Below are 21827 nucleotides of genomic sequence, written 5' to 3'. Positions count from 1 at the left end.
GAGTCCTGTTTGAACTGAATTTTTTTTTGATGGCTAATAAGATGCTGGACACTTGTCAATAATTTAATCACATGCAATTCTTACAATACATATAACCGCAACAGAGTTCATCCTGGAAATGTATGTCAGTGTTCTATAAATCCATAAAGCGCATCAGCGGCCTGGGGTTCTGCTACTCCGTCCGCTCAGTCCTTCCCACAGTGCAAGGAAAGAGGAAAGAGTACCAAGTTATATCAGAAACGCCATTGGAATGCACTGGCGAAAATCACATCCATTGTCTAGTCGCGGGAAAGAGTGTCGGAATGGGATCCGACTGGGCGCCTGTTTCAAGGATGCTGCTTAAAGGTGCTGTAAGTGTTTTTTTTATTTTTATTTTTTTTACAAAGTGTGAAATAGCTCTACATTCCGACAGCCATCACTGATATAGTGTGTCTGGTCAGTAACATCTCCCAGCCCCCAATGCATTTTCTGGTATCCAGTTTCCACTTTATCCAATCAGGAGAGAGAACTCTTACTGCACAACTCGTTTTTATTTCCATTTTTGCACTGTGGAGTTCTCTTGTTTATCTCTTTGCTTACTGCACTGGTAGATTATTGTCCTTGTTTCAAGCACATATTTGGAGTTCTCTGATTCTTTTCTGTTTACTGCAGAGTGGAGCGACTGGGAGAGACCCATGTTACTGACCAGGCACTCTATATCAGTGATAGCCATCGGAGTGTAGAGCTATTATTTTAACATGTAGGGCACCTATTTAAACAAAATATACCACTGACGGCACCTTTTACTTACACCTGAAAAACAGAACTTTAGAATCTATCGTAGTCATTTTCCCTCTTGCTACTCTGTGACAAACCTCTTCTCCGCAATATGCGATTATTAGTAGCATGCAATGGTTTCAGAAGGAAACGGTTAGGACCCCGATGTTCACATGTGTACTTGGGCTACTCTGCCCCTCATGTTTCTCTAATGGTGATGTATCTTGTATTGTATATCTCTTTATTATCGTTTTCTTTTATTATTATTGTTGTTTATCTCTGGTGCAACACTCATCCAGCATTACCCTGCTTTCAATTGACAACAAAATGTCGGGGTCTGTGTTGCACTGTGGGATGACAGGGATGATGGTCCAGGGAACTTTTTTTTTGTTCTTTTCTTTTCTTTCTTTTTTAAGTAGTCATAAACTGCATCTTTAAGGGTGATTTATCAACAACACATTACATTCACTAAAAGGATACATTCTCAATTCAAAATGTCCATTTAATTCACAATTCAATTTCACAATAATTGGCACCTTCTAAGGGGGGGATCAAGTTAGGCATCTTGAGCTACGTGTCCTGTGCCTAACAGTATGATTTTCGATAATTCGGTATGAGGAACGTGTAGACTGAAACATGTATCATTACACGGAATAAGTGTGTAGTTTAATGGTCGAGTCTACATGGCCCTGACCTTCTCGTTTTCGATTGAAAATCCGACTTAGGGCACCTTTCAAATTAAAATGCGCACCACTGTGTGTGTACACTAGGGGGCGAATCTAATCGAATACACCTCTGGACAAGCAGGCAACAGTACATTTTCTCCTATTTAACAACATGTCCCTGAAGGCACAACCAGGAAGTTCCATTGTTTCTTTGAGGGCAGTGGTCAGCTTCATGTGCCAAAACCAACATGGTTTCCAGTCAGGCCTTTCTGGTCCTTCAAACAGCAGACAGTCGAGCTTTGGCGTTAACCGTGCACTAATGTCATTGACATAACACTTCCACATCCTGTATTTACAAGCAGCATACGCGTAACTGTAAATGCTTATCGTACCTAGTGACTGAACGTTGATATTTGTACCTGCTATATATATATATACTTTTTTTTTTTTTTTTACATTAAAGTGGTAAGTGGCATTTCTTTGTTACATATAAAAGTATTAAATAGCTCTACATTTCAACAGCCATCACTGATATAGTGTTTGGTCAGTAACACATGGGTCTCCCAGTCTCTCCGCTCTGCAGTAAACACGAAATACATTCCCTGGTATCCCTTCCCACTTTATCCAATCAGGAGAGAGAACCCTAGATATTTTTACTTCATGCCAAGCCAAATTTGCTGGCAGATTATTTGACCTATTTCAAGCGCATATTTGCTTGCTAGTTTTTATTCTTGTGGTTTTCTTATATTTGTCAGACCATTTTTGCAGTGTGGACTCCTGATTGGATAAAATGGGAACGGGATAGGAAATGTATTTTCTGTTTACTGCAGAGTGGAGGAACTGGGAGACCCATGTTACTGACCAGACACTCTATATCAGTGATGGCTGTCGGAGTGTAGAGCTATTACCTTAACATGTAGACCAGTTATTCTAACAAACCAAAAAATACCACTTACAGCACCTTAAGGATTCACCGTCAGGCAGCATCTGTGAGAACCGAAAGACTTGAGGTTTCGTCGTCGAAAAACAGACACAGAATAGCAAAGAGATACTGGTGGTGGATAGACAGGCACACTAGAGAAGGGCCTGAGAGAACGACCAGAGGTACATCTGTACATCGATATAAATTAATAAAAACATCGCTCAGCTGTCTTGCATTTTAACAATCACATCTCATTCACAGAGACTTACACATTTCTTCTTCTTTTTTTATTATTCACAAATCCATTCACTGAGTGTCCGTGTAAACGCGGTAGAGGAAGTCAAAGTGTCTCATCGTCTTCCACTGTTTGCATACAGGCACCTGGCGTCTTAGACAAACGACCGTATGTGCGGAGTGCGGTCCACCGGCTAGTCCCCGTTCCATTTACATCATCCTCGGAGTGACTTCAAAATCACTCCTGCGACCAACGGAGATAGTTCTGACCCAAGTACCAGGCGGGTCGGTCCCACTCGGAACGCGGCGTTCCTTCCTTTGAGTCGGCGGCGATTTCACACAAATACTTCAGTTACAGTTTTTTTTTCTTTTTTTTTTAGGAACGTCCCTGATTCATTAAAGACAGCCCCAGCCCCTGAAAAAAAAATCCTGATAACTGTCGTGTCGACCGCACGTTTTTTTTGGGGTTTCCGCGGCGACGGTGGTCATATGTCGCTAGTCCTCGGCCCCAGGGCCAGGTCTCCGAGCGTGGAGAAGAAGTCCTCCATCTCCTGCTCCAGCAGCCGGTTCCGCTTCTCCGCGTCTTGTCGCGCCCGCTCCGAGTTGCGTAGCTTGATCTCCAGCATGCGTTGCTTCTTCCTCTCCTGCTCCATCTCCTGCTCCAGGCGCTCCATCTGGGCACAGAGGGCTGCGCTGGACTCCTCCAGCCTGGGGGGGGGGGGGGGCACCAAGGTCACGTCAACATATGGCTAGGATAACACGCACAATTAACTCCACTGTGTTGCTGTGTTTGTGTGGAACATTGTGAGGAGATTATAGTATGGTGGTATACAGTATGTGGTGCATTATGATTATCAATTATATCGTAGATCTTCTGATGCAAATAGTGGCTCTCATTGTGGCCAGCTAGGAGACACTGAGGAAGAGAAGGAGACAATGGTCCTCATTCTCGAACATGTTTGTAAGTACCTCTGTAAATATCTTGGTAAAAATGTCATACTGACACATTTACAAAAATCCTCCTCCGGATTCCTGAACGCTTATAAGGTAAAGGAGGCGTGTGCAAAACAGCTTGATAGGTTCAGCATTGCATCTGCACCATGCTGACCCATTCTACAGGTAGCGCGGAAGCGATTTGCGACTGATCTCTAAATTAGATTAGATGTATGTATTGTCATATACAGCACAAGTACAATACACCATTCAACCAGAGTAGTTGTCAATAGCCAATCGTGCAGTCGTTCAGTATTGACATTACTAATGAGATGTCATGCTAATATGTCATCTTCTACAGTAGGACTTACTACTATAATACCTAATAAAAAGTCATTCGAATAATAGAAGCCTACTTTGCTGGAACGATTAATTTCGCACGTATAAGTACGTGTGTGTGTGTGCTCGTGCACTGAGGCTGCCTCACTAAGCCACGCATTTATTTAGTTCTAGCAATGGGAATCAAACCAAAAATAAATAATATCATAGAGAAGAAGACAGTATATGGCATATTAATACAGTATATTCCACTATACAGTAGCTATATCTGCGGTGATCGGTTTAGTTCTTATTTATTTAGTTTGCAGTGTAATTGTTAATGATTCAAATATTGTCGTATTTATTATCACTATAATTATTTAATTCCATGCATGTCTGTAGTATCGGCAATCCCCAATGACTTGTCCCAGAGAAAGCTGTTGAAAACACGGGCACACACTGGTCCGTCCGACTTACGACTGCCTTTTTGAGTTTGTAAATCCTACATAAAACTAATTTACAATACGAGGCCATTCGAGAATGCCGAATACCAAGGTGGTGGATGTTTCGGGGTGATGGCCAAGATTGCAGTGACTGTTCTACCCTCACATTGGTTATGTGCACCATTGAGGTCATGGATCAGCTTCATACAGTACCATCTTCTGTCCGACCTACAACGTCTAAACCATGCCTGTTCTAGTTCATTGCTGGGTTAAGTACTTCTATTCACATATATGCTTACTACATGTATCTATTGCTATGTCCACCCATCACAAACACGCAAACTGTCTAACGCCTGTCCCCGTCTCCCTGTGAGTGGATGTCTCGTGATGATGACCGGGAGGCATAGGCGGAGTTTGAACTTGACGGCAGGGGGTGCGACTACTTGGCGAACGATACCAGCGCGCACGCACAGCGATTTTTTTACCTTTATTTTATTATTTTAGCGTTTTTACAATGCCCTAACCCCTAATTTTTTATTTTATTTAGGTAGTACAGCAGCACACACACACACTCACACACAGCACTACGGGGGATCATTTTTAACTGACTTGAAAAATGGAGGCTCTAATTATTATTATTCATAGAGACTCTCGAGCAATAATAATTATTACAGCCTCCATTTTTCGTGGACGAAAAATATACCAGACTATAGATATCAATTTTCCCGAAATAACGCTACCTGCCTCGACAAAATCCGTGCATTGGTTATCCAGATACATTAATTATCATCTCAGAATAAGTGGCTTTGTACAAGCGTTACAATGTACTATCCGCGGGGCATTCTGCTGCTGCTGCTGTGAATGGTGGTGCTTGGCCGCGCGTTAACCCTTTCACTGCCACACTACAGAAGGTTCGCCTTATAATGTGACATGATTACTACTATAAAATGAATGTATTGTAAAACAAAACATAATAGAATTCAGATTTGTTTCTCACAATTATTATAATTTTATTAAAATAAAAATAATCTTGATTTAAAAAAAAAAATAAAAAATGTAAAGCAATTTCACCCCCGGCCACCAGGGGGTGCAATGCACCCCCTGCACCCCCATAAACTCCGCCCATGCCGGGAGGATGCGATCCTCTCTATGCCACGCCCATACCTCAAATGGATCAGTCATCAGCTCTATTTTCAATCTTTCAAAATGTTCTTATGTACCCCAGTTGCTATTGCATGTATTTATTTGGGTTTCATTACACATACAGATGCAGCACTCCAGATTCAGTTCCCTTCTACTGCTCCTGTACCACCCCTCTACCACTGGTGACTGAGCTGACTCCCAAGAGAACAAAGGGAGGGTACTTGACTCAAGTGCTCTCCCAGAGAGGGGGTCGGGGGCTACTGCCCTCAGACCACCAAGATCATTTTTAATAAGTGGGTTCGGGGCAGTCTGACTTGGGGTACTGCCCATATATTAGTGTTGCAATGCATGCTAAGTAAACAGTGAAAAAAAGCTAAGGAATCGGATGGAGCTGGGGCGTTTGGGACGAATAAAAATGTAAGATGAAAATCTCCCCAGCCTGTGGGAGGCAGTGGAGGTGTGAAATCTGGCCCGGTCCAGAACAATAGGAGTCACAAAATCAGTTTGGAGTGGAGTGGTGGAGCAGTGGTAGAGACGCAGTAGAGGTTTGATTTTTCAGTGCTGGGTCCGTATGTACATGCTTACCAACTGTTTTGCCTGTTTTATAGCAACACTACTATCACCGACATATAAGAAGGGAGATCCCCCCATGAACGGCCCTTCTAAGGTTTCTCCCCTCCACATTGCCTGTGGTGTTTTTTTTCCCTATTGCTAGGTTTTTAGTGAGTTTTTCCTTACCTTCGCGTGGGGTATGTCCGGGAGTGTTGCATTCATTTATTTATTTTACATTACATTTTTTATTTATGTTTTTGTTTTTTTCTTGATTTATTGTGATGTTTCTTCTTGACTTGTATAAAGAAGACATATCCAGCCCATGGGGACATTAACGTGTGTTGTCGGGCCTTACAAATAAATGTTATTTGTGATTTGTGATTTAAGTATGAACATTTTGTTACGAAAGAATTCCTTGGTAACTTTTACATATGTCCGTTCGAGAATGAGGACCAATGACTACAGTGTACAGATATATATATATGCACGGTAAGAATAAATATATATATATTGTATACAGAATTATTGTACATGCAGAGTTGTATGGGTTATATGCAGGTGTATAAATTGGTATATAGAAGGATTAAATGCAGGTACTGTATATTGAGACATATATGGATATATATGCTGTAAATAAGTATATATATATGATATACAGCACTATTGCACATGGTATCATACAGAGTAGGAGTACTGTAGGTATGGGATGTGTACAGATATAGATAATATATAGTATCTACAGGTAGCCTATGTAAAAAGGATTATAAGCAGGTATGTACAGATGTGGATTCAGTCTTACTTTTTGATCCTGCCTTCGTAGGCGCCCTTCTGCTTCTTCAGCTCCTCCTTCAGTCCCTCCACCAGACCGCCCAGCGCCGTGGAAGCCCCGCCCCCGTCCTCTGACATCACGATGGACGGCACCGCCTCCGCCGCCGCTGCCGCCGCCCCGTTCTCGCTGCAGGCCGCGCTGCTCCCACACACCTCCATGGCCTCGCAGCTGTCCTCCTGCTCAGAGCCTCTGTCCGTCCCCGTGCCTCCATCGCCCCCCCCTCCCTCTCCTCCTCCTCCTCTCTCCGTCTCTCTCGAGCCCTCCTGCCACTCGCCCTTCTCTCCTGTGCCACCACCACCTGCTCCACCTGCGCCTCCATTTCCACCTCCGCCTGCGTTGTGGTTCCCCGACGGCTCGCTAACGCTTCCGGAGTCTCCCGGGACGGATATCTCGCAGGAGGAGGTGGACCAGGGCGTGCTGGCCACGCTGGGCACGCTCCCCATGCTGGAGGAGGACGTGACGTTGTCATAGGTGGAGAGCCGCTGGGAGGAGCCGGTGGAGTCGCGGTCGCGGGCCGACCGCTCGCCCGACGAGGTGCGCCTGTGGCCCCGCAGCGAAGACAAGCCGTTCATCAGCCAATTGCCACTGCTGCTGCCGCCCCCACCTACCCCTCCTCCTCCTCCGCCTCCTCCACCACCGCCTCCGCCGCCGGAGGACACGCTAGTGACGTCCGCCGTGGAGCCGCCGCTGCCTTGCTTGGTCTGCCCCGGAGAGCGCGGCGCCGAGGAGCTTTTGAAGGAGTACTTCCACGAAGGCATGGTCTTGGCTTGTTTACTGGGGCTCACCACCGTCTCGCCCTTCCCCGCCGACGAGCCTAGTCTCGGGCCGGGGTTGAGGTTAGGGGTCTGGGTGGGGGTGACGGCGGCGCAGAGTTTGGCGTCCAGGGATGAGGCGCTGCTGTGGAGCTCGTGGTCGGCGTTGGGGGTCGGGCAGCTCTGGAGGTCCTCCTCGGAGATCCAGGCCCCCAGGCTGCGATGCTGGAGTTGCTGGCCAGGGACGGTGAGCTCCGGCTGGGGCGTGGTCAGGCCCTCCTGGTCCCTCCCTGAGTACAGCCGGTTGTGCTCCCTGATGAGGATAGTCATCAGGTGCTGAACCAGAGAGGTGCCTGGAAGAGGAGAGAGCACCGTCAGGTAGGATATCAACACAGAGCATCAGGTAGGATATCAACACAGAGCGTCAGGTAGGATATCAACACAGAGCACCGTCAGGTAGGATATCAACACAGAGCACCGTCAGGTAGGATATCAACACAGAGCATCAGGTAGGATATCAACACAGAGCATCAGGTAGGATATCAACACAGAGCACCGTCAGGTAGGATATCAACACAGAGCATCAGGTAGGATATCAAATGGACAGCATAAATGGACTGCATTTATATAGTGCTTTTTATCTAAAGCGATTTACAACTAATGCCTGGCATTCTCCCATTCACTCACCGACGGTGGAGGTGACCATGCAAGGTGCCGACCTGCTCATCGGGAGCAGCTAGGGGTTAGACACGCTGCCGGGAGGAACCGGAATCTGGGAACGTTGACCAGATTACCAGATGCCCGCTCTACCTCCTGAGCCGACTGCCACTAATCTACAGTCTTTATGATCATGACGGAGGTGAACCAGTGTGTTGCTCGTACCCTCCATGATGGCCACCGGGTCCTCCATCTTGGGACGGAGGATGTTTGGTCCGAATACTGTGGCAAGGTTCTGCACGCTCATCTTGTTCGCAGCAGAGTGAGACTGAACCTCATCCAGGAACCTGAGAAGACGAAGAAGAATGTTTGTTAAGATACGATAACATAAGATAAGATAAGAAGATCCCATTGGGGAAATTCTGAATCTGAATGTATAGTACTATACTATGAGTAAGAGTAAACAGTATACACAAGTCACCCTAGCTGGCATGATATACATCATATGTTGTAGTCCGTGCAGGTTTTGGTGGTTAAGAGGGGGACTGAGGGGGACTGGTTTTGGACCGACCAGAAAGATCCTAAAGGAAGTGATTATGGAAGGAAGGGAAGATGAAGATAGACGTACTTGCATATGTACTTGAGGAGGTTGTAGTTTGCCAGAGGTAGAGTGTTAACTTGCTTTCCCAGTTCCTGGACTCCCTGGCAAGGACACATTACACAGGTTTGAGCTTCAGCACACGCGCACGCACACACGGCCACACGCACGCACGCGCACACACACGCGCGGACACACACATTCGTACAGAAACGTACCTCCTCCTCGTCTTTGGCCAACAGCTGGGCACATGTGAGGAAGTCATCATATTTGGAGAAGGGAATGACAGGTTCGGGCAGCTCCCGCAGGTACAACTTTAGTAACGATGCCACCGTGTGGACGTCTGTGTTACTGCAGGAGGGTACAGTGGAAGAATCACAAAGTTGAACAACACAAGGAATGGCTAATGAATACTAAAATAAACACCATTGAGTTGGATTCAAGTATTTATTTTCCCACCCTCTGCATGGAATTATTAGAATTTTGCATCATATCTTTATTTTAGTTGAGATCACACATTTCGGTGATACTCTACAGATAGTCTACTCATATAGTTCTGTATGATAGCATGTACAATTAGTGCAGTATATATCATATATATATATTTATATATATATATATATATATATATATATATATATATATATATATATATATATATATATATATATATATATATATATATATATATATATATATATATATATATATATATATATATATATACATATCTGTCTCATTACCTCCATATAATCCTTCTATATACCAGTGTATACATACCTGCATATAATCCTTTTTACACAATCTGTAGATACTATATCTATATCTGTACATATCTCTTACCTACTCTTGTTACTAGTTACGCTGCTGGCCAGTATGACTTACTACCATAGTGTCTTTATACCTGTATCACTGTACATATTATTACTACAACTCTGTACTGTACGTACATCTGATTAGCCCTATTACTCAGTAGTACTAATTTATATACATGTATGTTATACCCAGTTTAATCACCTGTACATTGTATTACTATTGCACTTTACTGTTACATTTGCACTCTGGTTGGGTGCCAAACTTATTTTCGTTATATACTGTACTTGTGCTGTATAATGAAAATCAATTTTAATCTAATCTAATCTAATCTAATCTAATCTAATCTAATCTAATCTAATCTAATCTAATCTAATCTAATCTAATCTAATCTAATCTAATCTAATCTAATATGCCTAATATTGATTGAAAATATAATGTCTGAGAGTCAAGGAACAATTCAAACAATGCTTCTGCTGGCCTGCTACCAACAAAGCCTGGGTAGGCCTTCTACCTGTCGAACAGAGGCTTGTCCCCGCAGTCGCAGGCCTCCTGCAGATCCTTCACCAGGTTGGCCTGGCCTGGCATCCGGAAGAGGCCCTCCTCATCCAGGCCTCTCCCCCTGATGAAGTCCACACACTGCTCCACCAACAGGGGAGCGAGACGCGGGCCAAACTTCTTCTCGTACTGCACTGTGTCTTCTAACCGCTGGCCAAAGATCCCTGGGAACACAGCGGAGGATGGTGTTATTCACAGGGTTCCTGCTGTTTTTGAGAAATCATTTTCCAGGACATGTCCACAAGTTTTGTCTTGACAATCCAGGACAGCACAGTTGCTCACAAACGATTTCCCTGGTAGGCCTAGTATCGACACATTTAACCCCAGTTTTATTCCTCCTTTTTTTTTTTTAACGATGCAGGCTTCGTGATGAAGTGTCTCACGTTCATTACAGGACCCGTCACTGCTAACTGTACAATAAGGTCATCCGTGTGAATCACTACCCACTTTAAAAAACACTCTCAAAAAACACCTACGGGAGACTGCAATTCGAAACTGGCCCCTGTAAATGTCCTAACACAACCCCCCCCCCCCCCCCCCCCCCCCCAATGTACAGTAAATGACCACATATGGTCTTATCAATATTCCAATGTACAGTTTTGCTTGTACAGTTGTACAGTGTCCCCCACCCACCCCTCCTACCCAACCCCCCCCCACCCACCCACCCAACCACCTCCAATGCACAGTCCCCCCCCCCCCCCCCCACCTACCAATGTACAGTTTCTACGTCAAATGTATATACTCTCTTTTCTGGACTCTTTTCGTATCACAAACAGTACCGTATTTGCAAATCTGGTATGTCATAAATGTATAGATGTAGCAGTACTGTCTATCTGTATGTCATGTATATCATATAAGTTATGATGAATTGAAAATGGGGGACCCTGATGTAAACAAGACGAAAGTCTTTCTCTGGTCTGCATCCCCTTAACAATTGTATGTATTGAGCTGTACTGTACTGTACCCATTCTGCAATCTGTTAATAAAGTTTTCAATCAATTCAATCAATCAATCAATCAATCAATCAATCAATCAATCCAGCCTCATCTTGTTGTTAGATGTGACCAGCACTGGTATGTTTCTGTTTGTTTTACTTACAAGCTCTCCTCAACAAACAAAAGAAAAAAAACACCAGCATGTCAGTTCTGTATGGAGTAGTATGCTCTGGGGGGGGGGGGGGTGTATGTTACTGTATCAGTGCATTATTGACTCATAATAGACTATTCATTCATTCATTCATTCATTCATTCATTCATGCATTCATTCATTCATTCATTCATTCATTCATTCATTCATTCATTCATTCATTCATTCATTCATTCATTCAATCAATCAATCAATCCATCAAGGGTATAGGTTCACAGCTAAATACAGTAGGCTACATACATTATGCAAAGCAAGCAAGCAAACAAACAAACACACAAACAAACCGAAATAATATGCATTCAAAAGGAAGGAAGGTAAATCAAGCCTTCAGGCTCGGAAATGGTTGTTGAACCTTTATTAATCCCCTTGGGGAAATGTGTCCTCTCCATTTGACCCATCCTAACTATTTAGGAGCAGTGGTTCAGCCACACAGTGCGGCCCCCGGGGTCCCCACGCCAGTTGTAATGCCAGTACCTCAGTCAAGGGCAACGGCAGGAAGCCTAGCGTGCGTGTCTTTATGGTGTGGAAACCGGAGTACCCGGAGGAAACACAGGGAGAGGGAACATGCAAACTCCACATAGAAGCCCCCACTGCTCAAACCAATCTGGGGTTTGAACCCAGGACCTTCTTGCTGTGAGGCATAGGCACTATAACTAGTGCACCACCGTCAGGGGTGTAAAAAGTACCCAGAAATTAAACTTTGAGTATCTGGCTAAAAACGTTTCTACTTTGAAATGTACTAAAAAAGTTAAAGTTGAAACTTTTTTTTGTATTGCAAGGGATAGACCAGGGGGTCTCAAACTCATTCCATCATGGGCCAAGTTTTAATTTTAACTACACATTGCACCAGGTGAGTTAGTTGAAGAGGTGAGCCAATTAGTGAAATCATCAGCTGGTGTGTTTAGGCAAAGCTGGAATGAAACCAAGCATACACTCACACAAGGACCAATCAGCATGAGTATGGGCGGGTACATTTTCCATTGATGGGGATTTGATTGGCTGTTTTTAAATAAAGCGCGGCCGCTGGATTAATAAGATAATAACGTTGGACCTGCGAGATTTTTTGTACGTTGTAGGTCTGCATTTTAAATGTAAGGAGTAAAAAGTACGTTTTTTTTCTCTGAAATGTAAAATAAAAGTACAAGTATACAAACCTAATAATACTCAAGTAAAGTACAAATCCCCAAAAAGAGTACTTAAGTATTGTAACGAAGTACAATTACTCAAGTACTTTACACCCCCCTGACCACCGTGCTGGATGTCTGTGCATTTTAGCAAGTCATCGCCTCTCACCCTCCCACTGCTGTTAAATACAGATCAGTGACACACGCCGGGTATCACTCAGTGAAAACAAGGGGCCCCTGTTGCCTCGCTCTTTGTTATATGACACGATATTGGAGCTGTGACCTTTAACCTCTCAGCTGACTGATGCTGCGCGTTATCAGATGGGCCCGGCGCCACAGATGGTAAAGTGTGCTGCTGGGTTTAGTCAGGAGACATCCTATCATATCTATAGAACTATTTTAATGGAGCCGAAGGCTGGCTGCTACAGTATGCCTGCTGCATCCCTGATACTGTATCTCTGCTGCATGCCTCTCAGAATACAACCTGGAATCAATCTTAAAGATCTCCTCCAGATGTATTTTAAAACCTTAAAAATGTTCTATTGAATAATAATCTGTAAAAAAAGATTTGTTCAATAAACTACTGAAAATGGCTTAGCAGCATCTCGACGCCTTCACCCTCATTGAGAATGGAAGGATCTATATGCAGATTGGCAACAAGCACATTTACGAGGACTTCCAAGTCGGCAGCTTCATTTCTTTCACGACACGTCAGTAGGACCTACTCAACTTTCTGTGTAGCTGAAGCTATAGGTGACATCTATTAGTGACATCTATTAGTGACATCACGGCATGTCATTCAACTCATATTTCAAGTACAGAGATGCTCTGTCCATCTTTCCAGGGAAAGAATGTGAAAAAGGCGCTCTGGTGACAAGTTCTACATAAATAACAATCTGTATAGTGATGCCTCCAAGAGGAGTTAACCATACAGAAGTATGCGTTTGAGTGGAGGCACTAAGTGGAGTTTAGCAGCGCTAAAGTGACCAGAAGCTGAAAAGCAAGCAAAGGAGTCCATTTGAAACATGCAACATTATTAGTGTCTCTTTCAAATATGGGACAGAAGGGAGGTGAAGTGAATATAATCAAATCTGCACAAGCATGAAACCTGGTGGTTATCCAGTGGTTAGTCTATGTGGTCTTCATCAAATCTGCACAAGCATGAAACCATGGTGGTTATTCACTTCAGTGGTTAGTCTACAGTATGTGGTCTTCCTTGCCAAACTGTGTTGAATGAGGATCACGTATATTCAACGACTACAAGTGCTTATTCCAACCAAATTCCCTTTAAGCTTCTCTGATTGGTTAGAAGGGAGAGGCTCGCTGTGTGACTTTAGAATGGAATCTCTCTGCTCTGCTGCAACACAGGTCAATAAAACTCACTCATGGTAGACTGTGAGTCAGTCTGTCCATGTCAAGATATGTTATGGAGCCAAAAACCAAACCAAAAACAAATCTGTGATAAAAAAAAAAAAAAAACGTACACATTGTAGCTTTAATTAAGGTTAGGTCAAATCAGCTAAAACGAAATGTTAACTCACTGCCTGGCACTAGTTAAATCTGGTACCAATTATAATATAATTATCTTTTATTGCATGCACACCATAATACTAACGTTTAAATAATCATGCCGTTCATCTCATCAGTGATATTGTGAGTGATATTCTTCCAGGATGTTGTACTGTAGGATCTTACACTGTAGGATCCTATTTCATTGGATTGAAAGTGCACAGCACATTGTGAAAGACTGCGTTGGGTTCATCCAGGTGGGGGCGGAGTTGTCTCACATTTGAATTCAGGACTTCAAAGATCAGTTTCACCACACAAATGTGAGAGGCTGAATTTATGATTTACAAACTCCACTCTCTCTCTCTCTCTCTCTCTCTCTCTCTCTCTCTCTCTCTCTCTCTCTCTCTCTCTCTCTCTCTCTCTCTCTCTATTGACTGAACATTCCTTTACTTACTTAGTTCTTAATAACTTTTTTATTTTTTTTTACTTCCTTTTTTTTTTACTGTATGTAGCACACTCAGGAGCTCATACAGAAACAAGCATTTCCTCATAAAGTATTCTGTATTTTATTATGACAAATAATAAACAAACTTGAAATCTCTCACTCACTCACTCACTCACACACACACACACACACACACACACACACACACACACACACACACACACACACACACACACACACACACACACACACACACACACACACACACACCTACACACCTACACACCTACACACACACACACACACACACAGACACACACACACACATAGCTGTCAACACCATCTCAAACTGTGACTCCAGTCCAACTGGATATGTATGTTGCAGCCACATTTGTATCACATATAATATCATACACTTGTTTGATTGTGTAATTGGTTAGAGAGATGACAAATTATTATTAACCGGTCAGATAGGATCATTATGTTTATGGCAGTCAAAGCGCAAACGACAACTAACTTGATGTTTTATTGTTTATTCTATGTATCCTATATGCATGGAATTGCTGATAAACTATGTCTTGTTTTGTTTGAAATGAAAATGAAATGGTTCTCAGTGAAGCAAATAACAGTCAACAATAATCACTATGAATTGAAAATGGGGGACCCTGATGTAAACAAGACGAAAGTCTTTCTCTGGTCTGCATCCCCTAACAATTTGGTGTAGTGAGCCGTACTGTATTGTACCCATTCTGCAATCTGTTAAATAAAGTTTTCATTCATTCATTCACACGGGACAACTGTAGCTAATACTTCCCCCTCCTTCATAAATAAATCATAATGGAATAGTTGAATGAAACACCAACAACCAGCGTTTGATTGATCTCTCACCTGTCGATTGGGCACAACAGTCGTAATAATCAGCAGTCAGCTCGCAATAATCAAAATAGGTCGCCACGGAGCAGGAGGCGCACCAGAGCAGAGCGCGCTTTTCGTAGATCCCGATGCCGCACTGCCGGCTGCTCAGCGCCTCGGGCCGCGGTGAGCGCGTCCAGTCCGGCTCCTCGGGCATCTGACACGACAACGCTTTCATTCCAATGCAATACCGCTCATCTAACCGCGCCGTCCGAGTGAGAACATACACAACCCCGGCTGACAGACAGACAGACAACACATCAACAAAATGCGAACGGCAGGCTATAGGTCACTCACGGGGTTTGACCGCAGCCCTGCTGTTAACGACAGTTCTATAAGTTGTCGACAGTTCTATTCTTGACGGGGAACTGAGAAGCGGAGGGACATTCCTCCCCAGACCTTGTAAATTCGAGACCGTGGATGAAACTGGGTCTAGAGACCTATGACGAGACATTCCGTTTCGCACCCAGCGTGAGGTAGGTATACTATAATAATAATACGCGCCCCCTTCCATCGCTATATGGTTTATGAATGCTGTTATTTTTTATGCATGTATTTATCTCCTTTATGACCGTCTGACTGTTAGACATGTCGGCCACTAAAACAAAAATAAAGCGAACATCCCATTGTAAGAAGAAGACATTGAGGGCCACTCAGGAAACAGTGTGTGACGGAAATACCTAGATAGACTAGTGCTCCACTCAAAATATACTTAAGTAAAGAAGGTATATAAATAATTGATATAGAATGTACCTGTAGGGCCTACGTGACAATCAAAAGTAAAAGTACACATTTTATATTATGTTAATGCTTTCATTGCTCAATTCTCCATCTGTTGACCTCTGAAAGTTAGGCCGATGTTAAAGTGGTCCAATAGATTACATTACATAAATGTATTGTCATTATACAGCACAAGTACAGTACAACAAAAATAAGTTTGGCATCCAACCAGAGTGCAAATGTAACAGTAAAGTGCAACAGTAATATACAATGTACAGGTGATTACACTGTAGGTATAAATTGAGTATAGGCAAGGCAACAGAGTTCAAAGTTCGTACAGTATGGGTAACAGAGCCAGGCAATGGAGTCGGATTACATCCTCTTGAAGTTGGCGAGTTTAAAATCTGACAATACATAATCTTTATCCTGTGTTTTTTATACAAAATAACCAGTGACTATATCTGATGTGGTTCAAATAAATGCAGTGGAGTAAAAAGTGCAATATTTATTACTTTTTGCAGTGTAGTGGAATGAATGAAAACGTTACAAAACGTCCCTGCAAGATCATCTGTGAGTGAGTGAGTGAGTGAGTGAGTGAGTGAGTGCATGGGGACAATAGTCAAGGAGAGTACAAGTACCTCAAAGTTGTACTTAGTACAGTACCTGAGTAAAATACTTTCCACTCTTATCAGGAAATCACGGTAGGACTACAGTACATGTCGGCCCCAGCTGTTGGGCCCACCGGAGTCTTGTTTCGTGGTAAATGGATGGTCTGCATTCATGGAATGCTTTTAATCCAAAGCGCTTTACAATTTATCCTCACATTCACTCACACATTCACTCACACATTCATTCACTCACTCACACATTCACTCACACATTCACTCACACATTCATTCACTCACACATACTCACTCATTCACTCACACATTCACTCACACATTCATTCACTCACACATTCACTCACTCATTCACTCACACATTCACTCACACATTCACTCACCGATGGCGCAGGCGACCAATGCGAGGCACCAACCTGTTCATGGGGAGCAGTTAGGGGTTACTAGTAGGGATGTCCGATATTATCGGCCTACCGATATTGGCATTAAAATGTGATATCGGAAATTATCGGTATCGGTTTTCCAAAAAATAAAACAATTTATTATTATTATTATTTTTACATTTATTTAACCTTTGTTTACCCAGGCAAGCAAGTAAGAACAAATTCTGATTGTCAAAAGGAGGTAGAGTGGTCGCCAGGTAGTCGGAAGGTTCCCGGTTCGATTCCCGCTCCTCCTGGGCAGCGTGTCGAGGTGTCCTTGAGCAAGACACTTAACCCCTAATTGCTCCCGATGTTAGCAGGTCGGCACCTTGCACGGTCCCCTCCGCCGTCGGCGTGTGTGAGTGAAGAGGTGAATGTGAGGAACAAAATTGTAAAGCGCTTTGGATAAAAGCGCTATATAAAATGCACCATTTACCATTTATTAAGTGTCTTGCTCAAGGACACACTTCTTGACAAGCTGCCCAGGAGGAGCCAGAATAGAACCGGGAACCTTCAGATTGCCCGACGACCGCTCTACACCTCCTGAGTCGCCCCCACATGCATGCAGGCACAATAGCCACCTGCCAAACTACAGTCCCAAACTGGGTTGAAACACCCTGGGGGACACCAGTCCTGGGACCACTGATGTCATACTGACTGTGAGGTTATTTATTCCTCACCCCCCCCCCCCCCCCCCCCTCTATTAATATGGCCCCCCCATGTAACGTAATGCCTGGCTATCCAGCTGGCTCCAGTAGCCCAGTTCACACCCAGATAGGCCTCGTTATATTTCTGGAACCATGTCGAGTAGCAATAGACTACAGGGAGATAACTGTATATGGAGGAGCTTCTTGGTTCACAATTTGTTCTGTCCATTATGGTTTCTATACAGTACTTTGCTTGTTTTCCTTGGTTCAAAGGAAGTTGCTTCAGTGCATATAATCCCTCTATGTACCTACTTATACACCTGCATACAACCCATATAACTCTGGATGATAGCATACAATACTGCTGTATATATTATATATTTATTCTTACCGCATATATATCCACTCTGTTATCCATACTATACGACTTTTAACTCTTAAAATGTGTTTTTAATAATTATGTGGACTGGCTAAGAATAGTCACATAAAACAACACATTTACACAGTTTATTCTTCTCATATTTCTATATTCATATTTTATTTTATTGCCTATATTTATGTATTTCTACTATTACCATGCCCATACCTGTATCTCCCCTCCCCCATGCTGCTATGACGCCTGCATTTCCTCAAGGGGATCAATAAAGGGATATCTTATCTTATCTTATCTTATCAACCTGTACAGAACAGGGAAGGCAATCGTAGTTGTCATGTGAATGGATCCGATACAGAAAGGGTTACAGTGTGTTGGTCAAAGTTGTCCATTTAAAGAGAGGTCTGGGTTTCACAAGTACAGTAGCTAGACTCCACAGAGATGTGAGGAGACCTCTCAGAGAAGCGAACAGGTTCTGGGTGACTCCCAGCTGGGCGGATCTGCCACTCTGCTTGGGTCCAATCTAATGACTTATCTTCTTCCCATGTGGCGGAAATACGTTTAGCCTTGAAAGATAATTGCCAAAATATATGATAAAATGTCACTGGTTACGCTTCCAATATACTTCTCTGTGCCACAGAGTGCAGATGTAACTAGGCCAGCTGTGTTGAGGTGTACATAGACCTGGGGACTGAGGTTCTACCTTAATCTTTGAGAAAATGTGTTTTATATTGTAATCTTTACTCGTTTCCATGGTAACTACTACAGTACCCATATGCCTCGGCATGCCTCGCCAATCTTCGACCAATCACAAGAGCACAACTACTCTGACATGACATCCCTTGACATTCTCGTTGGTTATCTTTGTTTTAATTTTAGACATCAATAAAACGGTAAAAACACGAAAAACTACGGTGTTTAAAAACAAACCAGTCAGGTAATCATGAGTATATAATTTTGTATTGTGTCTGTTGACTATTCTAGTTCCAGAACGTCGTCCTCTCAGTGCGGCAGCGTTCGCTCCAGACTTGACTGGTCGTCGAATACAATTAACCCTTTACTGGAAAGATGGTGGTTTTGCATTAGGTACACAGTCTTGTACCCATGACTTTATTCTTGTTTTTCTCAAATGTAAAAAAAATGCAGATCTCATTTTACGCTCAACTCGAATGCTCCTGTCGAATGTCAGACCGATTGAATGAAGTGGAACCATATAAATGTTCTACCTTGAGAAACGCCTAGATTGTAAAAACAACCATAGACAAAAATGTGTCCGGAACCAGACGGGTTCCATACCATGCTGTAGCAGCAGCTGAAGTGGATACAGTGCTTCTCCCGTGGGCATTTAGGCTGATTAGTGGGTACACTCTACGAATGCTCAAAGAAAGAGGTCTATATACTCCCCAGAGTCTGCTCGGAACAAGGTGAATCTGCGTTTTGTTATGATGCCCCTAGGTGCCCTATGAGTGAGAGTGAAGAAAAAAAAAAAAAGATGAATCAGAATCTTTGGGGAAAAGCGTCCTCCATGGCCTCCCCTTTAAACCAGACATTCTTACTCAATCTAAACTCTAAATAATATATTCCTTTTCACAGTATAGCCCGGTGAATACACTTCATATATTTATTATGACTGGCTGGCCCTTAAGGTCCCCTGAGTCTGCTCGGAACAGGGTCAATCTGCATTTCACTATGATGCCCCCTAGCTCATGGAATGAACAAGGACATTTATGTGTTATCCTTGCTCTTTGCCTCGTCTTGTTGTTATGGTTTCATATGTTTTCTTTTGGCTTCTGTATGTATACTCGACGTTACTGTAAATTAGGGGAACCTCAGTTGCCTTTTCGAGTTTAAATACAGGTTCGCCAATCTCAAACCCCGCCCTCTTTTCTCTATTTGCTTTCCTCAGGACAGCCGTGATCGGAGGATCGACGATAGGAGGGTGGGGTTTGAGATTTAAGGTTAAAAGGTCAGGGGTTACCTCCTCCGAACGGGGCCCAGATGACCCGCCGTATGGCCTTGACCCAGTCGTCCATGTCTGTCTGGGAGTTGGCCATGAGCAGGAAGGCTTCATGACTGATCGCTGCTTTGTCCTTCTCTCCTGTTCCACCTGGAGGGAGAGAGAGATAAGAGGAGATAAGATAAGATATTCCTTTATTGATCCCTTAAAATTGTGGATTTTATGGTGGTTTTTATTGTGGATCTATTGTGATGTTTCTTGTTGATCTGTGAAGCCCGTCGAGGCAAATAGTTGTGATTTTGGGCTATTTGTACAGCCCTAGCCTATTTTATTTTATAATTGTATTATATTGTACTTTTATTTAAATGTAGTTTATATTCCATTTTATTTTATTCTACCTTAATTGTCTCTCTGTTAATGTCGCACCAAACGACCAAATCAAATTCCTTGTAGGTGCAAACTACTTCTGATGGGGGGAGGGGGAGGGGGGGGGTACAGGTATGGGCACGGCAATGGTAGAAAGACATAAATATAGGCAATCAAATTAGATCTGAATATAAATATATGATTATGTAATCTCCTCAGGGAACCGGTTTTAATATCCGACACGGGTCATGTCATTATGAGCCCCGGTGCCTTTTATTTTTCCACCTATGTCTTTTCCTTTATCGTTTACCAGTATTTTCGTCCTTGATCCACCATGTGGGTTTAATGGGAACATTTAGTTTCACCAAAGGATTTTATATTTTGTTAACGTTCCGATTTCTAAAAGCCAAATCTCTTAACACTAAATGACCGGATGTTGGTGACATCGGGTGGCCTGATCTGCTATGCTAAGCTAGTTTTGTCTAGCGATTCTTTTCCTCTTTTTTTTTTAACTGCCATTTAAAATTTGAAATCCCTTTCAGAGAGAGAAATGTATATTAGACGGCTTTGTTCGCCGGAACCACAGTCTGCATGAACAACAGACAACAGCTAGGAGCAATCTATTAATAGTCAATTCATTTTCCTAGAACTAGAGATCCTGGAGACTCGAGAGCAGCCGGGAGCAGCCGGGAGCAGCCGGGAGCAGCCGGGAGCAGCAGGGAGCAGCCGGGAGCAGCAGGGAGCAACAGGTAGCAGCCGGTAGCAGCCAGGAGCAGCAGGGAGCAGCCGGGAGCAGCCAGGAGCAGCAGGGAGCAGCAGGGAGCAGCCGGGAGCAGCCGGGAGCAGCAGGGAGCAGCAGGGAGCAGCCGGGAGCAGCAGGGAGCAGCCGGGAGCAGCAGGGAGCAGCCAGGAGCAGCCAGGAGCAGCCAGGAGCAGCAGGGAGCAGCCGGGAGCAGCAGGGAGCAGCAGGGAGCAGCCAGGAGCAGCAGGGAGCAGCCGGGAGCAGCCGGAAAACAAGTCACCCGTGAGAAGGTCTATATAGCAAAGGGAGGTATTGTGACAAGTAAATGAAGAGTTGCCATACCAAGGGAATGGAGCAAGGGCCTCATATGCAAGCTTCCTAAGAAAGGTGACCTGAAAAACGGTGACAACTGGCGAGGCATAACACGTCTGTCCGTCCCTAGTAAAGTCTTTTGCAGAATCCTTCTTAAGAGATTTGATAGTGCCATAGATGTCAAGCTAAGAGAGGAACAGGCAGGATTTCGCAAAGGTCGAGGTTGTATCGATCAGATCTTTACCTTACGCAACATCATCGAACAGTGTATTGAGTGGAACGCCCCCTTGTATATTAACTTTATCGATTTTAAGAAGGAATTTGACAGTATTCATCGCGAGAGCCTATGGAAGATCCTA

At 43.6% G+C, this 21827-nt stretch overlaps 1 protein-coding gene across 3 annotated transcripts in view; it reads right to left on the bottom strand.

Annotated features, from left to right (window-relative positions):
• Nucleotides 1–2429: 2429 nt before the first annotated feature.
• arhgap22b (Rho GTPase activating protein 22b) overlaps nucleotides 2430–21827 on the bottom strand; it is a gene marked incomplete at its 5' end in the record, with an annotated part of 74858 nt that continues 55460 nt past the window's right edge. For 2 of the 3 annotated variants that reach the window (XM_084322452.1, XM_084322453.1), the window contains 7 exons: nucleotides 2430–3285; nucleotides 6766–7900; nucleotides 8430–8551; nucleotides 8833–8906; nucleotides 9021–9153; nucleotides 10130–10337; nucleotides 20070–20198. In XM_084322452.1, the coding sequence (XP_084178578.1) occupies nucleotides 3063–3285; nucleotides 6766–7900; nucleotides 8430–8551; nucleotides 8833–8906; nucleotides 9021–9153; nucleotides 10130–10337; nucleotides 20070–20198 (2024 nt within the window). In that variant the 3' untranslated portion in view covers nucleotides 2430–3062. Of the gene's footprint in view, nucleotides 3286–6765; nucleotides 7901–8429; nucleotides 8552–8832; nucleotides 9154–10129; nucleotides 10338–20069; nucleotides 20199–21827 lie in introns of all 3 variants that reach the window. The other variant, XM_084322451.1, reaches the window with a different exon arrangement.

This window comes from Notolepis coatsorum, assembly GCF_963971535.1.
Source record: "Notolepis coatsorum genome assembly, chromosome: 10".
NCBI lineage: Eukaryota > Metazoa > Chordata > Actinopteri > Aulopiformes > Paralepididae > Notolepis > Notolepis coatsorum.
The sequence above is the reverse complement of the archived record's forward strand: the minus strand, read 5'-3'. Positions and strand labels throughout refer to the sequence as shown.